This window comes from Sinohyriopsis cumingii, unplaced genomic scaffold (assembly GCF_028554795.1).
Source record: "Sinohyriopsis cumingii isolate HCF-2022 unplaced genomic scaffold, ASM2855479v2 utg002626l, whole genome shotgun sequence".
NCBI classification, from domain to species: Eukaryota; Metazoa; Mollusca; class Bivalvia; order Unionida; family Unionidae; genus Sinohyriopsis; species Sinohyriopsis cumingii.
In genome coordinates, this window is record NW_028316261.1 from 248177 (window position 1) to 268000 (window position 19824).

At 35.6% G+C, this 19824-nt stretch overlaps 2 protein-coding genes across 2 annotated transcripts in view; one reads left to right on the forward strand and one right to left on the reverse strand.

Annotated features, from left to right (window-relative positions):
- Window positions 1-3488: 3488 nt before the first annotated feature.
- Window positions 3489-11036, forward strand: LOC149770142 (uncharacterized). Its single transcript, XM_089949334.1, has 5 exons — window positions 3489-3649; window positions 5439-5495; window positions 7282-7369; window positions 9209-9330; window positions 10299-11036. Exons 1-5 carry the CDS (start codon window positions 3628-3630, stop codon window positions 10556-10558), a joined length of 549 nt encoding a protein of 182 aa, XP_089805460.1. The 5' UTR covers window positions 3489-3627; the 3' UTR covers window positions 10559-11036.
- Window positions 11037-14803: 3767 nt separating this feature from the next.
- LOC149770143 (uncharacterized) overlaps window positions 14804-19824 on the reverse strand; it is a 76562-nt gene continuing 71541 nt past the window's right edge. Inside the window, exons 25-28 of the mRNA XM_089949336.1 lie at window positions 19541-19665; window positions 18011-18262; window positions 17031-17099; window positions 14804-15071 (exon numbers count right to left, since the gene is read on the reverse strand). Of these exons, the coding sequence (XP_089805462.1) occupies window positions 14881-15071; window positions 17031-17099; window positions 18011-18262; window positions 19541-19665 (637 nt within the window). The 3' untranslated portion in view covers window positions 14804-14880. The remainder of the gene's footprint in view (window positions 15072-17030; window positions 17100-18010; window positions 18263-19540; window positions 19666-19824) is intronic.

Consider the following 19824-nt stretch of genomic DNA (forward strand, 5'->3'; position numbering starts at 1 on the left):
AATTCGTTCTGTAGGACCTCAAAATAGTTTTGCTTTCAAACTACTCACAGGGTGACGTCCGGAAAGGTTAGAACAACTGCTTACATATACAGGGTTAAATTGATGGAGTTCATGTACCAATTAATGGGAGAGAACGCGTCTGTATTTATTACCTACTTGTTCGAGCCTATGTAAGACTACTTGAAACGACAGTGCTAAGTTGAAGATCAAGATATTTTACAAATGTCGATCCTCTTGACAGTTTGAAATCTCCAGTCTGGTTCGAATTTGCTACAGCTTCCGGACCAATTTGTCCCAGAATATTGGGCATCATTCGATACAATCATTAGTCAGATCATGAGTATGTAATGATTGTTGTAGTACCCATCTTTTAGGTGAATCGCATTTAACATTTCTCGCGTAGTAGAAAAGGTAAAGTTGCATTTGTGAATCAACTCACCACTACCAGATGAAAGATTGTCAAGATCAACAACGACCAAGAGGACACAAAGGGAATTTTGCATACTGTTTCAATACCAAAGAAATGCAGAATTTGCTTGAAGTATATCATTACGACCCCAATGGTATGCGAACAGGAAAGCTAGAAGTTCTTACGCCTTTAACCAAGCCCGCCCACACATCATGTCCTTTATCCGTTTGATTTTCAAGACGAAATCCTGAAATATGTTCTTTCGCTTGACGACATTTAACGTCGCTGTTTTGGAATATTTCGACAGTCATTGGATCTTATCCTGTCGACGGTTAGGATTTGGAAAACCAACAGTTCTCGTATGGATTTAACGGATGACTCTTACACGCAGGCCCCACATTGTATCCTCACTTTGAACTGAAGAAAAACAAAACGCCTTGACATATTTGACCGTGGACGATTTGTATGACACAATCTTTTAATGACGACAGAGTTTGTAAATCAAGGATACCGCGTGTTGCAAATGTGGAAACACGACTACGTTCGACGTTTAAAAACAGAATTTCTTCGGATATGGTGTGGTGGATGTAAAACCTTTACGAAACCGATGAATCTCGGGAGAACAAACACAATATACCGATGTCATCTATGTCAAATAATCATAACCACTCTGGGCATCACAAGCTCAGGGAGAATCAAGAATGAAAGAATAATACACATATCATGAGGTTTTACCTGACTTTCGTGATTTACATGTCAAATCCAGACGTTCAAAAGATGATGTCCTAAATATATGGAATGACTCGCTCCAACATCTTTAGCTAGAACAGGAATTCAAAGGTATTAAATGAATAGCCATTGATACCGTCATGAATTAAGAAAACTGACTGAAGAAGGGTGTGCCACAGTCGGAAAGATCATTTTTGTGCCAACACGTGATACGACTTTTCGGCGAACACGTTAAAAAATTCGCGATACAATGACTTCTCCATTCATTGTTGCAACAAACTGGAATGGAAGATATACATCGAAACCAATAAAGAATTAGAGGTTTACTAAATACTTTTAACAGAACAGATTCCTCAGGTCGTTAAGTTGAATTTAGAACAACGTGCCTTGTGTCTTATTGATCGAATATTCGTATTTCGTTCATCGGCGGATTTCCTTTGGCAAATCTATAAGCAGTACATACAAAACTCATGAGTACCAAAACTTTCTCTGAGCAAGAAAAACTTATTTTGTTCAGAGTATTGCTATTAATGATGAAAGCAACCTCTCTACACATATATACACCCGTCGTACATACCAAGAAGCGTGTGTATCTAGTGGCTGCATTATCCACTAAAAGGATGGGTAATGAATTATGCTTATGATGATGCCACACAATTACCACATGCGTATTTACTGGGTTAATTATGCATGTGATGATGCCACACATTTACCACACGTGTATTTACTGGGCTAAGTATGCTCATGACGTTGCAACTTCAATTCATATCAATCTCAGTCTCCTACCAAATTGATTTTTGAACCGTATGTAATCATTTGCTAAACAAAGTTATAAGTGCCCTCACGTTTGTCGACAGTCAGTCCTCAAAGAGGTATTTTAAGATGGTTTACTTTGACAGTAGATAGATAGATTAGATAGATAGATATGTGTGTGTGTGTGTGTGTGTGTGTGCGCGCGCGCGCAAATATGAATCTAAAACCTATTATAAACTATATATGAGTAATTACAATGAATATCTCACTCTACCTTTTATTTTTCCAACTACTCTCCACTGGCTGGAATCTGTTCAAATTGCAAAGTGTGAAATGTGGACCATCATTATCAGTTAGGAATTTATACCAATAAAAAAAATCCTTTTAGCATTGCTAAGAAAATCATATATTCAGATCAAAGGAACGATTGAAGTTACACCTCATTCATTGGACATCTGTGGTATTTATAGAATTCATAGGTCAATATTCTTTCAAAGAAGCACGCACCGGTGTCATTGTTCTATGTAGAATATCGACTTCTGGGTCATATATCGAAATAAGGTTATACTAACCACTACTTGGAAATTTACGGATGGATATCAAAACGTTTACACTATTCTAACTCACCAGTCTTGTTTTTCACTAGGCTTTCTTCAGAGGCAATTGAAGTGATAAAACTAAGCATATTTTAGACTAAATATTTTGTTTAACTCTCATTTTAGTAACATATATCAGATTTTAGGTCTCACGGACCTGTTAGAATATGGCTTCAGGCTTGAACAAAACACATGGATGCCAAGGAATAGTACCATTTTGTATGTAATGTTTAACAGGATGCTATATTTTGCATTAGGTTACAATACATTTTGTATGCAGCTGCCTCGCTAGGAGCTCAGCATTAAGAGGTTAGTGTTAGGACTGGTCGGCCTGGTGTCAGGATAACGTGACTGTGTGGGGCATTATGCTACTTGTCTGCGGCATGATTCCCTCAGCGCAAGACATCACTATGAACTGTCACACTGTAGACATCGTACCAATATGACTGAAACATTAAAGTTAGAAATAAAAAATACTCGTAGGATGTTTATATCTGTATCGACTGTTATCTATCTATCTGTTTACCTATTGTCTGTCTGTCTGTCTATCTATCCATCCGGCCGGCCGGCCGTTCATCCATATATCTATCTATGTATCTGTCTACATATTTACCTATATATGTATCTGTCTGTCTGTCTGTCCACCAACTATGCTAGCCACTCATCTATGTAGATGTCTGCCTTAATCTGACTTTCTGCTATTCTGTCTATTTTTAAGAACGGGGAGAGATGAAAGTAGATTTCATATATATTTAACCATATTAGTACGGGTTAATGACTTTTTTTTTAAAAGTATGTTTTCCATTGCCAAACTATTACAGGAGAGCAGGTGAAGTAAAGAATCCATATTAACATTTTTAGTAATAATTAGTATTGTTTAGTATCTTGATAATTGATCATTTAACTCAAGAGTTGGTACAGCTAGCACCTGTTGCTAAGAGAGACACTCTTCAGTCAGTGATATCTTATCTTCGACATTGTGTATATACATGTGGGCAAGCGCTCATACTGAGATAGGTCAGCCATTAAGAGTTGTGTCCAAAGATAAGGTTGAATGTCATAAGATTGTGATTCCGACACCTGACCATTCCGCTCCAGTGCTTGACCCACGTAGTCCGCATCGTGTAATACACAGCCAGTATGATGTTCATTATTCTCGCAGGTAATTTATAGTTTTTATTCTTTTTTTCACATTAATTTATTGATCTATTTATACTGAACTATTTTCTAGACAAGGCTGCAGGATATATAAAAATGTTGTTATATATTTTACTTCGTAGACAATGTACTGTTAATTCGAAATACATATAACTGCGTATAGTGAGAGGTTTTCCAAGCACACATCACTGGAACGAGTGAGTCTCGATATTGTCATCGCTTTACTTAACGCAGTACATTTATCCACAACACTGCTTACGCTCTTGCTAAAATAATCACATGTACCCGACACAAGGTTGATGCTAACATAGGGCAATATGTTCAGAGGGTAGACAGCGAGTTTGAATCTCCTCTCACAGATGCCAAGATTTGAAACTCCAAAATGTATTTTCACACTTATCCCTCGATTCGTATATCAGATATTTCTGGAACTATGTAATTACCTTTCCCCAAGAGAAAACAAGTATTAATTGAACGGTCATTACTTTACCCACGAGAAAAGTCGCTAATTTAATTTGAATGAAGTGTCTCCGCTGTTTCTACCAGCTTTTGTACTAAGTATTCCATTTCTAGAAAACTATTCAAAGCCCCAATCAGAGGGCAGATTGATAACAGACCAAGAAATCTTTATACTTTTTATGTTGATAGCACGCTTTATACGACGTGACCAAATTGAATTTCGGCGGGATTTCTCGACATTATGTGCTTTATAAATCTATTACAACAGCATGCGTTGTGTGAAAGTTGGTGGGAATCGGTGGAGACACTTAAAAGACTACTTCCCTTTAGTAAGAAGAGTTTTAAAACCTTCACTCCGAATATAATATTTTCCTGATTCGTTCCCATCTTAGTATTATATCTGGGTGCCTGTGTGAAATAAATGAAGTGGACTTAACTATCGCGAGATGTTATGGCCAGCAAAGAAGTAGGCAAAAGTAATTGATAATTGAAATATGCAGCGCTGAACTTGTATAGTTGTACAAGGTAGATTTTATATATATATATATATATATATATATATATATATATATATATATATATATATATATATATATATATATATCTTCTACCTTGTACAACAACTTTTTTATTAAACGCACGCACACAAACAAACACGTACCAAGTCATTTTGGTACTTTTGTCAATGGTGACAATATACGATTATATCATGGCAGTAATTCAAACGATTAGACCAACGAGTACTCCTAATTAAGGTCAGTATGTCATTGCACTTTTCGAAGCTAAAGTTCTTAATCAAAATTAAGACGGATAGCTATTGTCCTTACTGACACGAGTGTTCACTTGTTTTGAGCATCAATGCTAATTTCAATTACAAGTATAACAACCGCAGAAACCCCTACTCGGAGGTTTATCAAGCAAATTGCAATAATTTTCTACAAGGATTCTCAACAAAACTGCCTTAGTTTGATACTTGAATAGTTCATCCCCAATACCAATAAATAGTTTTGCACATATAGTACCTAATATGTATCCTACCCAACAAAACAAACTTGCAAAGATGGATATGATTTCTACAGTAACCATCTTTTGCTAAACGTCATACTTCAAACTTAATTTGACATTCCTTTATTTATACGCCCCGCAATTCTGAGCACATATGTTGTCAATATTTATTAGTTTAATTTTGTGAGACAAGTTTTATCAAAGCAAGTTTAAAATTTGTTATTTGATAAAGAAAGATACTTAAAATTGGATTAGCTTGTTCGGTTTGATAAAGTTTAACATTTTCTGTATGATATATTGTTTCTAAAATATATTTTTTCGTGTTTCAGTTTCTCTGTATCTTCTCGGAACTGAAGCACTTTTATTGCCTCTATCGGTAGAAGATGGTAATTAAAATGAAATCTCCAGCAAATACGTATTGGCTGGTTGTTTGGCTGTGTGTGTGTGTGTGTGCGTATGTGTGTGCGTGTGTGATTGAGAGAGAGAGAGAGAGAGAGAGAGAAAAAAAAAACAATGCGCAGTCATCTACGTGTTTCACTTTCACAGTGTTTAACATAACTGTACGTTTTAAGGTACCATTACTTAAATTGGGTCGATATGTTGCTGTTACATTATTGTAGTCATTAAAAAAAATCGTTATTTATTTCTGATTTTCCTCTAGATTTGCTAACCTGAAGTATGTTGCTTGAATTCAATATTAAACACTGGCTTTTGTGCATGAGGACAAAGTTAACATGTTTGATTAAGAGAGTTCTTGAAAGTTTACACGCGCTAACATTTCATTCAAACAATAACAGTTTTAGAAACTGCAATATAACCGTCGCTGATTTTTCCTTATGCTGTGTTTGGATTCATGATAAACAAAGCTAAGATAGTCATGGTGCAATGTGTTCCATAAAAAAGTAGAAAAAATAAATTAAATATACAAAATTTATTTGAGGTGTATAATTTGCTGGAACTTATTCATTCCAGTTGTTTTTGTTTCACCTTATTTCTATATCGGGCGGCGAACATTCAAAGTGACCACGCCATGTAAGCAGTGACTGCAAAATAGCGCAACAATTTCGTCTGGAAATTTCAACCACATGGTACTTCTATCTAGAATGAGAAAGATGTTAATTCGGTTACACTTAAATGTATGTAGAAAAGAAACTTTCTTTCACTTTTGCAGGTGTTGCTAAACTTGTATTGAATTCAACGCGTGACATAATTAATTATGTCAGCATACGTGTCAGTATACGTGAACCATAACGAACTGTAAGATGTTTATTAATCTGATTTTTGCGTGGCATCCGCTAAATAGTAAATGTCTTCTGCGAATCTGCAAAAATTATGCATGTGTGTGTGTATGTATGTATGTATGTTTGTGTGTGTGTGCATTTATTTTTTTGAGGTAAAAAGAAAAAGACATCAGACTTGTTCTACCTGACAAGTAAATTGATAGGATCTGTAGGTTTCAGTTCGATTGAGATTTATCTCCCTTGTAAATAAGCGAACGCCATCTTTTCGATCAAACTTCATACCGCTAAAATTGACAGGAATATAAATTTATTACGTTTCCTATGTTTTGAATTTAAAAAGAAATTGCACCCGGAGTAGAAATGCTTACACATCAATAATAATTAAGTTATCTTGTAAAGAAAGACGGGCATCAGTGAATTATTACTTTAGACGCATTTTGTCGTTTCAAGAATCACCCAAAAGTCATCTAATATCAAGAAATGTACTTATAAAGATGTATTAATACAGGCTTATTAACAAATCTAACACACCTAGAGCTAATTTCATTTCACCAGGGGATGATCCGGTAGAGGGGTGTGACGGCTTTACCCCACGGTCGCCTACAGGGGTTTCAGTCCCACGTACCCAGGTTAATTGTTTATGCCCTTCCCCACCCCGAACTATACTAAACAATATTTACGTTTACGTACTTATAATAAATACGCTATCTTTCAAAGAAAAAGGGGCTGATATAGATTGTTAATATATTAAAGGATTCAAATTTCGCTGTTAGGACCAATAATTGAGAGAGAGAGAGAGAGAGAGAGAGTTTTATGAATTCAGCAGTACATCAGCTATGCTCGTACTGATGTATAATGACAAATCCAACACACGATAAATCTATGGTGCAGTAATACATATATCAAGAACTTGATTTATTATCAATTACAGGTCCAGAGCCCGAGACCTTGCTGAAATGTCCAGTCCCACGAGCACCAACAAATGCAGATATGGTTTGTGACTACACACTCTATAAACTGTACGTAAATACCTATTACGATGTTGTGAAGTTTGTTTGTTTTTTTAAATTAATAAGCTGAAACATCGAAAGAAATATCAGATTGAAATCAATGAGCAAAATAAAGTTTGGTGACTGATTATGATTTTTAAAATAAATGTTATGCTTTCAAGGTGGAAATTTCGAAATATCACAAGGACAGGGCATTACAAAAGTGGGCTACACTGTTTAGTCAAAATGACGATGGATTCTCAGGCTACATACTTAATATTATTGTAAACCCGTTAAAACTCCTGACATCGAATCGCCCTTAATTCTTTTTGTCTCCGCATATGATTGGTTTGCACCATGCACTGGAAATTAGCAGCCAAATAACGAATCAAACGATTTCATAGACAGTGGAAGCACGTTTGAATACACATTGTTGTAACTATTGGACTAATGCAGAAATGCACACGGTTACCTTCTAGATTTCTTGGCTTGTAAAACGTTTGTGTGTTTAGATCTTGCACATTACATTTCAAGAAATATTAGCAAATATTCTGAATAAATATAGTACGCTCACTGTAGTGTCAAGACACTAAACGGAGAAGGGCTAGCAAACATATGACACAGCATGTGTAATTTCATGACTTTAGTCGGGTATATCAAATTGATGTGATATAGATATATATATATATATATATATATATATATATATATATATATATATATATATATATATATATATATATATATATATATATATATATACATATACATATATATATATATATATATATATATATATATATATATATATATATATATGCACACACACACACACACACACTTGGGAGGCTCTGTCCCTTTACATATCATCTGCAACAAACATTATTTTGTAGGATCAGCATTGTTGGTTCAAAATACTCAAAAATCAACTACATAAAGGACCAATAGTCGTTACTCAAACAGGAACGTTTAAAAGGTGGAAAACTGTTGCACCCTGTTTATAATACATTCAACTTTTTATTTTGTTATGTTTCGTCCAAAGTTATGGCTCTCTTTTTCTCGCATTTGACGTCCTTTTAAAAAATATTTAATCTCTCCCCGTCTCAGCCAAATTTATAGTTATTCTTCGGTATAAAGGTAAGTGCTAAAACAAGTTATCCAAGAAGTTCGGTATCATTAATTCTACTCAAGACTTCTAAATTAAGACACTCCCACCAAAAAACAAAACAAGACCATTATTATCATCTTTATTTATGGCGTAAAGTTCATTAATAAAAAGATCCAGGACTACAAAACCAAAATGCTCAAGGTTGCGTCATGACTTGTCACAATCATCAAGTCGAGAAAGAAACTTCGGATGTAATTTGTAGCCATGGAGAATAATATTCTGTACTACTTTTGTTTACATGACACAATACGGCGGCGGAAGAAGACAAAGTTACAATCGGAACAATATCGGCCCTTTTTGTTGCAACATATGTATTGCACTCCGCCAGAGACGAATCACCAGACCCATCAAATTGAGGTGTATTCCTACAACTATATCCGCTGATTTTTCTTGCCTTTACGGAAATGTCCGATCGATATTCCAACTGGAAACGTATATAGTAAACAATATGAAGAAAATGTGGTTAGCGTAGTTTAATGATGATCATCAAGAATGCTATGAAAATGGTATATCTCTTTTCCAGTAAATGTTGTAGAATGGTACGGAAATAAAGAGCGTCAGAAGAATATAAGATATTGTACGATTGGAAACCCAAATAGTACCAAACGGTAGGTAACGCAGAAATGTACAGTAAAACGTTTGTAAACGATATATCCCAACACCACTTGACAAACAATACATGATTTAACCTCCCCTTGTAGAGAATGTTCAGCCACTTGCCGAGCTGGGCACGCATTTGCTACAGGGAAAAGGTCCGCTACGCTCTCCTGTAGTCTATTCGATGGCTGGTCCAACGCTTCTTCCTTCTCAGATTGTCTGGGTGGTAAGTACAAAACACACAAAGCCCTCAGCAAACTAGATCATCTTATGTGGCATTTCTATGACGAAACATATGGAGTCCCCAAAACATCATGTCTCTTTTGCAGGCAGCTCTATTATAAATGATATATTACTTAGAAACAAAATATAAAACAAAAATCAAATATACAATTGGAACATTTAATACGTTATATAATATTATAAGCCTATGTCCAAATACAAACAACATAAGTATACCTGGATACATCTCCGCATAATGCTGTTTATAACATTAGCATCGTATCAACATTCATCGGTTATTTCCGTACAATCCTTACAGATGGAAACTATGGACGTACCGGTACATTGAAAAAGTGTCGTGGTATGTACCACTGGAAAAATACCGCTGTAAAACGGTAACCCGGTAATACCATCCACCCCTAATGTATACAGTTAGTATAACGTAATGGTCCGGTGTCATTTACCAGTTAGATAGTACATGAAATTTTTGACGATATTGTGTATTTGATATGTTTCTTTTCTTTGATATACCATGAAATGTCCAACACCAGGATTTGAATTTATAAAACATTAAAGACCAAGCCTTAAAGCAATTCGAGCTGTAGGAAAATATTTCTGAAGCTATCGATGATTCTCGAGTGGCGGAATAGAAGGGGTTTGATACTCATGTATGGCTGTAATTCAGTCTAAACATACTTTTCAAATGAAAATAGTGTAAATTTCAGAGTGTAATGGAAAATGATGATAATTTTAAGCGTAACAAACCTCTCCTTCTAAAGATGGAATATCCATATAAAAAAATCGTTGATCTTCCCTCGTTACTGACAAGATGTATTCACATATGGTCACATTTATCAATATTACTGTCATTATAGTGTAATTGCATATACGTTTTATTATGGTTGAAGCAAATTGTTTTTCTTAGCCGCGTCGACAATAATAAATTTTTGTAAATATTTTGCACTTGCGCAGGATCTGGCACAGTAACAACTCCCAGCTCCGGAACAGGATCTGTAACTAGTACAAGCAGTGGAACCAACACCGGAAGATGTATCTCTAAGTTTGAGGAGTGTCATGCTGCGGGTGAAGGAGATTTTCAGTATTGTAATAGCTGTACAAGTTTCGCCACATGCGCACAAAGTGGCTTCTACGTAAGGAGTTGCCCTAACAACCTTAATTTTGACGATTCTGTCAAGCGATGTATTCTGAGATCTTCAACTTGTACATATTAACTTATTTAGAAATTGACAAAATCATTCTTATGATTTTTATCGAACATTTACAGCACACAGCTTACTACGATTCAACTTTATATTGATTGTCTTCATTTGAGTCATCATTGTCTCGTTCTTTAGGTTGCCTATGAAAAGCGAAAGTCACGTATAGTCATTCCATACTGAGGAACAAATAGCACAGCGAATGTTACACGTACCATATATACCCAACAATTGGTAAAAATGATTTTGTAATTTATCTCTTCTGAGAAAGAATAAAAGTGTCATCACCCTATCAGCTCACAATTATATCTTGAACTTTTTAATTTGAATATGTTGTTAAGCACCTTTGTGACATTCATGGAAATTAAAGTGTCATCGCTCTTTATTGAATCCGACTTTGCTTAATGATTCAAATAAACTTGATTTCAAAGTGCATATTTTAAAATGTTGGAATGTGAAACTTATGATCTCATTAATAGACAAAGACGTGAAAAGAAACGACTCAAGAGGTGTATTCAAGAGGTTGTGAATTATAGGGAATAGTAAACGCAAACAGCTTAGATTTATGGTCTCCTTAAATGCAAAATAATCAGCACACTGGTTGTCAAGGAAACTCACCCAGACACTAATGCTACATGGGGCGTGTTCCAACTCTGATCTTTATGATTCACGGAAAAAAACAGAGAACAAGTCTAAAATCCCACAGTAAAATCGAGCCATTTAGCAACGGATAAGATGCTGATAGGTTCGGTTAAAGCTGTCTCCCTTCTTATAATCGTTTTGGGTTCCACTTTTATGATATTCTAGCATCTTATTACCCATTCACTTTCCATGAAACACGTACAAAGGGGATGCAAAATAGTTTGGTAGCGAGAAAAGGTTTTATTGACCCAACACGTCAGACTACTTTAAACGAGCACAATGAGTTTTGGGATCAAGAAAATATCTGTTTTGTGTCAAATCAAAGAAGTTTTATAACCAGTAGCGGCACAAATCCAAACTCACCGGGCCTGCACACGGGGGGGGGGGGCCGCATAGATTTTGGACTGTGGTGAAAACATAATATAAATAATATAATTAAAGCAAATTATTTAAAAATAAATTTTATTTTGAAAACAAACCTGTATTTTTCTATGAATATTTCCCAGAATGTCTTCGGTGATATTTAATTAGATTTTGTGGGACCTTTGTCCTCACGATCTAAAACCGCCACTGTTTTAACACGAACGGGTCTATTCCAGCTAGTTTATCTTATGCGAACGGGTCTGTTCCAGTTGGGTTATCTTGTACAAACGGATGTGTCCAAGCTGAATTATCTTAAATGAATGGTCATGTTCGGGCTGGTTTATCTTATATAAAATGGACCTGTTCCAGTTGGGTTATCGGATACGAGTGGGTCTGTTCCGACTGGTTTAATCTTATACGAACATGCCAGTTCCAGTTTTGTATTATTTTACGAAATGTTTTGTTTCAGCTGGTTTATCTTATTTAAAGGAACTGACACACGAGAATGTTCTAGTTGGTATATATCATACAAACAGCCTGTTCCGACTAATTTATCTTATATGAAAGGGCCTATTCAGGTTGGTTTATTTTTACGATCAGGCCTGCTCCATGTGATATATCTTAGACGAATGGATCAGTTCCGGTTGCTTTATCGCGTGATTTAATGACGTCTTCTGTAATCAAACAGAGGAACTGTATGTAATCACTGTAATGCAATTCTGGAAGTTTGGTGTCGCTTTCGTTTTCGTACGTATCCTCGTAGAGGTTGAAGTAAGAAGAAATTCTAGTTTATAAAATACTCTTTTGAATATATTGAAATTATACATTTATAACTGATGATCGCACTCCTACTGCTAACGTAGAACGGTTTTCTGTTTCATAATATGTGGAATAAATGTGTTTTGTTTCTTCTTTGCTTATGTTTTAATTTGTATGTTTCTTTCCAGAGCAAGTGACCTGTTTCTGACACCTGGTTTGGGCTTTTAATTAAAATCATTATTATATGTGCATGTACTGAATCTGTGCTAAAATTGAACAATCTTCTAAAATATCGTATTGATTTTATTAAATTTAAATGGGAAAATATTTCTCTATTCCGCCATATTTCAATGTGTGGTTCACCATGTAAGTGTACAACTTGCAAACCTCGGTGCATGTGGTTAGGTTATTTACTTAGTTCAAGTGAGTGTACTCACATTTTGTTACAGACAAGTGCATTTGTACACTCTTTTTGTGTTATATTGTTAAGATTTACGCAGGTTTCAGACTGAATTTCTTTGTTTCACATTTGTATCGCTTTACTCATACTGTTGAAAGGAAATTTCTTTTTTGCAAAAAATAACGAACATAAAATGACTTTAACAAATCACAAAAAGGGTGTTCTCTATGTAAAATGATCTGCTTTGTGATTAGCTTTGTGAACGGAAAAAAACTTCTATTGCTCTAGTTGTTTGGGTTATTCTGCTTTCATTAGTTTCTTTGATGTTAATGTTACGGTACGGTGTCATTTGCCTTGGAAAACGTGCAACAAATTTGGGGGTGGGGGACGGGTAAGGGCTCTAGAAGGTGGATGTATAAAAAAATATCAGATTAATATTTTTCTAAATATACTACTATTTCCGAAGGCACTTTTGTTTTGTGTATACTGTTTCCATCTATTAATGCTGTTCTTGTAAGTAAGGACTTCTCAACTGATAAACATTTGGCTTGCATTAGGCAAAATGCTCTGCTGTTGCTGAATGCTGAATGTTCTACAAAATTTATGTTTCAAAACCGCTGAATTGTTTGGATGCAACAGTATGATATAACTGTAAAGGATTTAGAAAATCAGCGTGCATGTAAAAAATTTTGGCTGCAGCACGACCCCAACCATCGTCCTTTACGCCGCGTTTACGTTATCAAAATATATGTATATGTTCCCTAACGTAGCATTTACACAGATATCATATCATAACCCTTTGATCAACACTGATGAACCTTAATAATCTAAGCTACAACATGATTAACCTTTCAAATTAAACGCGTAGTTAGGATCCAGAGCTTCATACCCGTAATACTCACCGCACAGATACCGATCATGCCGATTTCCGGCAATTTCCGGTCATTATTTCCAGTCAGTTTTGAAGGGGACTGTGCAGTAGTAATGAAACTATTCAGCACTAGAAGGGGACTGTGCAATAGCAATAAAACTATTCAGCACTAGAAGGGGACTGAGCAATATCAATGGAACTATTCAGCACTAGAAGTGACTGCAATAGTAATGGAACTATTCAGCACTAGAAGGGGACTGTGCAATAGTAATGGAACTATTCAGCACTAGAAGGGGACTGTGCAATAGCAATGAAACTATTCAGCACTAGAAGGGGACTGTGCAATAGCAATGGAACTATTCAGCACTAGAAGTGACTGTGCAATAGTAATGGAACTATTCAGCATTAGTAATCCCCATATTCACGTGCGAGATTAAGTTGACCCTAAACCCCTAATTTGAAATAAAACGGAATATGGTAGACAGGGAAAGCATATTCTGAAATTATACAATAGCAAAATAATGAAAGGCACTGTATACATGCTACACATTTAGTATAAATATCATAAAATGTGATTTCTCAAGTACATTTAAAAATAAATGCTTTCTGCAACTAAAGAGTGGGAAGATGTGAATGGAAAACTACAGGACAAGAACGACAAGGCAAACTCCAAAGCTAAATCAAAGCAACACAAAATGATAATAAAAATGTAATTTCCAAGACTTGATATCATAGTCTACACAGTTTCGAGGTCTTGTGACATGCAAAATGTTTTCCTCTTTTATTAAACGTAATGAAATGCTACTTGAACATCTGGTTTTTTTATTTTTTTCTCAATGATCACAATGTCTCGACTGCTAACAAAGGTATGACACAGATTATATCACTTTAGAAAAAAAAATCGAAAAAGCAATTTCGCTGCTGCCACCGCAGGATAAAAGTAATGAAATGGCGTCACGTATGTGCCTAGTTTTTAACTAAGCAGGTGAGACAAGTAAATTGATTGAGTGAATGTGTAAATAAGTAAGTTAAAACAAGAGGAAAATGGACGGAATTAAAAATAAATTATCCATTTTGTGAGTGGGTAAACAAAATATTGGCTATCTAAGCAAGAATGAAACTAAGGAAGGCAGCAAAGGAGAGGGAAACGAGCGGCAATTAAGGAAAAAATCGAATAAGGGACTAAGTAAGAAAATGTTCTTTTATTACTGATGTCAAAAGTGTTAATATTGACAGTGTAAAACAATAAATTCACGTAGATCCGCCAAAGAAAATATCTGATCCTTTGCTTTCCTGTAGTACTTAAGGACCTTGGCATGTAGAAGATGTATACTGACACGTCTTTAGTATGTCATCCCACTTCAAATTCACGGGACAAGGTCTCACAAAGAACCCACTTGAGGCGCAAGTGGCATAGAATTGACAACCCGTACATGCCTGGAAGTCACCCTGGCCTTTTAGGGAACATTCCTTTACCGACTTCATACAGCCGGCTGAAATAATAATAATAATAATAATAATAATAATAATAATAATAATAATAATATATTTAATAATAATAATAATATAAAAAATACTACTACTACTACTACTACTAATAATAATAATAATAATGAGGATGATAATGATGATATTGCAAGTGCGATGGAAGGATGACACACGAATATTAACAAGAAGATAAGTGCCTGCATATCTCATGCACCCACGATCAAATCATTGCTACAAAAGGTGTGACCTTGGTCCCAAGGTCACAAAGTTGAGCAAGCATTTCGTGAATGTATAGTATTTGCTTTATATGTTTCATGCATAGTATAATTTAATTCACGGCGGGATTAAAAAAAAAACAAATATAATCTGATGAGAAAATAACAACTTTTACAAACCTTAATGGGATTGTTCTGTGACCGTGACCTTGAGGATGATAATGATGATATTGCAAGTGCGATGGAAGGATGACACACGAATATTAACAAGAAGATAAGTGCCTGCATATCTCATGCACCCACGATCAAATCATTGCTACAAAAGGTGTGACCTTGGTCCCAAGGTCACAAAGTTGAGCAAGCATTTCGTGAATGTATAGTATTTGCTTTATATGTTTCATGCATAGTATAATTTAATTCACGGCGGGATTAAAAAAAAACAAATATAATCTGATGAGAAAATAACAACTTTTACAAACCTTAATGGGATTGTTCTGTGACCGTGACCTTGACTACATGGTCAATAGGGCGAACAGGCGTGTCGCAGGATTAATTGTCTTAGAATCATATAGATTTGTTGCAAGCATGAAAAATATACATCAATGCGTTTATTAAATACAAGCAAATGAATAATATTTTGACCAAAACAAACCTTAAAGCAAATTTTCTATGGCTGCGATTTTAAAGTGCGAGTATCACAATGAATTTGGCTTAATAATGGGGAGCCTATAGGTGATGAAAATGTATCAACCGTTTAGGATATTCTAGCAAAAACGGAAAGAAATTTGACCAAAGCCCTAACGCAAATATTCTATAACTGTGTTGACCCCGGATGTCTGAGTGATCTAAGGTGCTCGCCTTTACAGATCACTGACAATTCACCTCTGTCCGCGTGGGTTCTAGTCTCGGGCTTGGTCAACGTGGGTATGTTTGAAAGCTCACCATTAGCTTCCTATGGGTATGTGGTTCTTTCCGAGGTTTTCACGGGTTAAGCCTCCACCAGATTTACTAGCCGCCATGTTTAGCCTATCAGTTACTGAAAATGGCGCAAACAATAACACCACCAACAACAATCTTTAACTGTAACCTTGAATATAACGGTCTTAGACTGAATTATCTCTCCTATATTGAAAAGCGTGCCAAGCGAGATGAGAATCTATCAAATGGTTCAGAAAATATATGCAAATTAAAAATCTTAAGCGAAATCTGAACACAATTTTGACGAAGACGACTCCACCGAAAACGTAACTGCTATATCTTTCTTTCTGCTGACGTGGTCTCGACCAAATCAAAAACATACACACATACGAGTGCGCACGCATGCACACACGCGCGCGCATCTGAGGATGCTGAATGAGTATCAACTAATGCGGGTACATGTATTGTTTGCTAGCACAAAAACATGTTCTTTTTATTTCTGCTAGATTGATACTGTTATATTAACAATAACCTTTGTACTACCACATATACTTCTTCTGCTGTAACTATGCCCATCCATCGACAATGCCACCACTACCATAACATTAATACTACTACCACCACCACCACCACTGCCTCTACTACTACTTATACCACAACCGCACCACTGCCAACATCAAAACCAAGACCAATATCATTATTACCATCATCACCACAATGCCGTTACTACTGCTACTACTACTATAATAAATCATAGTTTTGCGTGGGAAACGTTTTAAAATGTTTCCGTCATCCCTTTCATCTATTTTGCTTTATGGTAAAAATACTTACTGGCAAAAAGATTTGTTGGTGTTTGTACAGCGTTACCCCCACCCTTCTGCGTCGGAACAAAATAAGGCCCTAAAAAAGACACAATTATCTCACATTTCTGTTAGGCTGCTGCATTATGAAATAAATTTAATCAAAAGTTCTAATGTAATAGAAAGATTTCCTACGTCCTGTAACACGGTTAAAATCGGCTCGATCCGTTAAATTACTTTGGGTTGGCAATGAACTATATTACAGACATAATGTAAAAGTACATGTAACCAATCATATCGATGAAATTATAAAAGGATAAAAAATAAATATTTCCCTTATGAATTAATACATTATATGACCTGGACTGATTTACGATTGAGCATCCTTGTCAAGTCAAGAAAATTTGGATTGATTTAGAATTTGGCATCCTTGTCAAGTAAAAAAAATCTGGATTGATTTACGATTCTGCATCCTTGTCAAGTCAAGAAAATCTGAATTGATTTACAATTTGGCATCCTTGTCAAGTCAAGAAAATCTGGATTTGTTTACAATTTGGCATCCTTGTCAAGTCAAGAAAATCTGGATTGATTTACGATTGGGCATCCTTGTCAAGTCAAGAAAATCTGGATTGATGTACAATTTGGCATCCTTGTCCAGTAAATTATCTGAATTGATTTATGATTTGGCATCCTTGTCAAGTCAAACAAATATGGATTGATTTACAATTTGGTATCCTTGTCAAGTCAAGACAATCTGGATTGATTTACGATTAAAATATTATTCTGACTGAAGTTTGCCAAAATGTTCCGATTCCAAGCCGGAACTTGAGCGTTCTAATCCAGATTTTTGATTGATTTCACTCTCAGTGCTTTTGTCTTGCATTACAGTTATTTACAAATAGGAAAATTACTATGTTTCTGATATTAATACTGTATGAAATATAATATTTAGTAATATCAACATTTAATAACTCGGCACTCTATGAATGAAGACAGAGTTGATGATAATACCTTGAGTTGGTGCCTTTGTTATCACAATGGCAGGTGTTTGAAATGACGTTGTTGTGGTTGGTGTTGTCATAGGTGTAGTTGTCGTTGATGTTGATGTAGACGTCGATGGATATGATGTTGTTGTGGTTTGTGACGTCAAAGGTGTAGTTGTCATCGCTGATGTTGAGGTAGACGTCGATGTTGTGGTGGTTGATGATGTGATAGGTGTATTCGTAGATGCCGAGGAAGACGCCAATGATGGTACAGTCCAATCTTTAAAAACAAAATAATATATTTTGTGTATGCTTTGTTTAGAAGATGTAATATTTACTTCTAATAGTCTTGTCCGATAAGAAAAGATTTTCAAATTACAATCAAGCTTGACAAGTTGTACTGATTCCCTTTAATTATCTTTAATAAAGATCGATCTCATATTTCAATACCCTATATAGATATTGCCTTCTGAGATTTAGCCACATCACTAGATGCTGACCCGTTTTATTGAGACAGATCACTTTATGATGCCCCCTTCGGGTTTAGCCAAATCTCTACATCATGCTCTTTGTGACTGAACTAGATTACTACATGCTGTTCTCACCGATTTAGCCAGGTCACTGGATCATGTACTCTGTAATTTGACCCAAGTACTAAATGGTGAGTTCTGTGATTTGGTCAGATCACTATACAATGGCCTCTGTAATTTAGCCAGGTCACTAGCTGCTGACCTCTATGATTTAGCCAGATCATTATATAATGCCCTCTGATATTTGGCATCCATGATATGGCCAGATCACTATATAATGCCCTCTGATATTTGGCATCCGTGATATGGCCAGATCACTATATAATGCCCTCTGTTATTTGGCGAGATCATTAGATGCTGCTCTCTGTGATTTAGCTAGAGCACTAGATAGTGCCGCCTATGATTTAGCCAGATCAATAGATGCAACCCTCTTTGACTCGACCTGATCACAAAACGTTGCCCTCTGTGATTTGGCGAGATGACTATTCACTGCTTTCTGTTTATTTTAGCCAGATCACTAGATGTTGCTCTCTGTGATTTAGGCAGATCACCAGATAATGTATTCTGAGATTTAGCCAGATCACTATATAATAACCTCTGTGATTCAGCAAGATCACAAAATTGGTGGTTTGTCCAATCATGATGCAAATGCAAGATTCAAGATCCTAAAATGAACTTTTATCACCTTTCTGGAATTTGTACTTCTTGTGTAGTCATCTGCATCAGCTGGATATAAGCCCGCTTGTAGTCGCTTTTTGAATGAGGCTTGTATATAAAACCAATTTACGTCACCAATTAATCCTTCTTTATTGTGTTAATCTAGATTGTTAAATTCTTCCAAAAACATAATGTACAATTTGCATTAAGTAAAACTCCATTCTGGAGCGAATGTAATAATCGCAGATATTAAACTCGTGCAAATGCTAATATCGATTTATATACTAAACGTATGTCATTAGTAAAATCCAAATTGAATAAATTATCTCTCTCTCTCTTTCTCTCATATTTTGTTATACTTATATACATACATTTCCGCTTCTCACAAATATAGTGAATCTTGTTAGGACACGGGTAATCACTTAGGTCATTCTTCCATAGCTGTCCACAGTGTTCGTTGCCGTTAATGTTATCGGGTTGACCTTTCACCCATGGTCTGAAATAAGACGTATTAATGACTTTTATAGAAGTGTTTTCCCAAGTAGAATATATGGCACAAATTGATTCCATGTATAAAATAAATCCAGCCCTATTCCTTTATGGTATAACGGTACCAATTGCGCAAGTCCAGGTGGGCGGAGCTTAAGGTGTATGG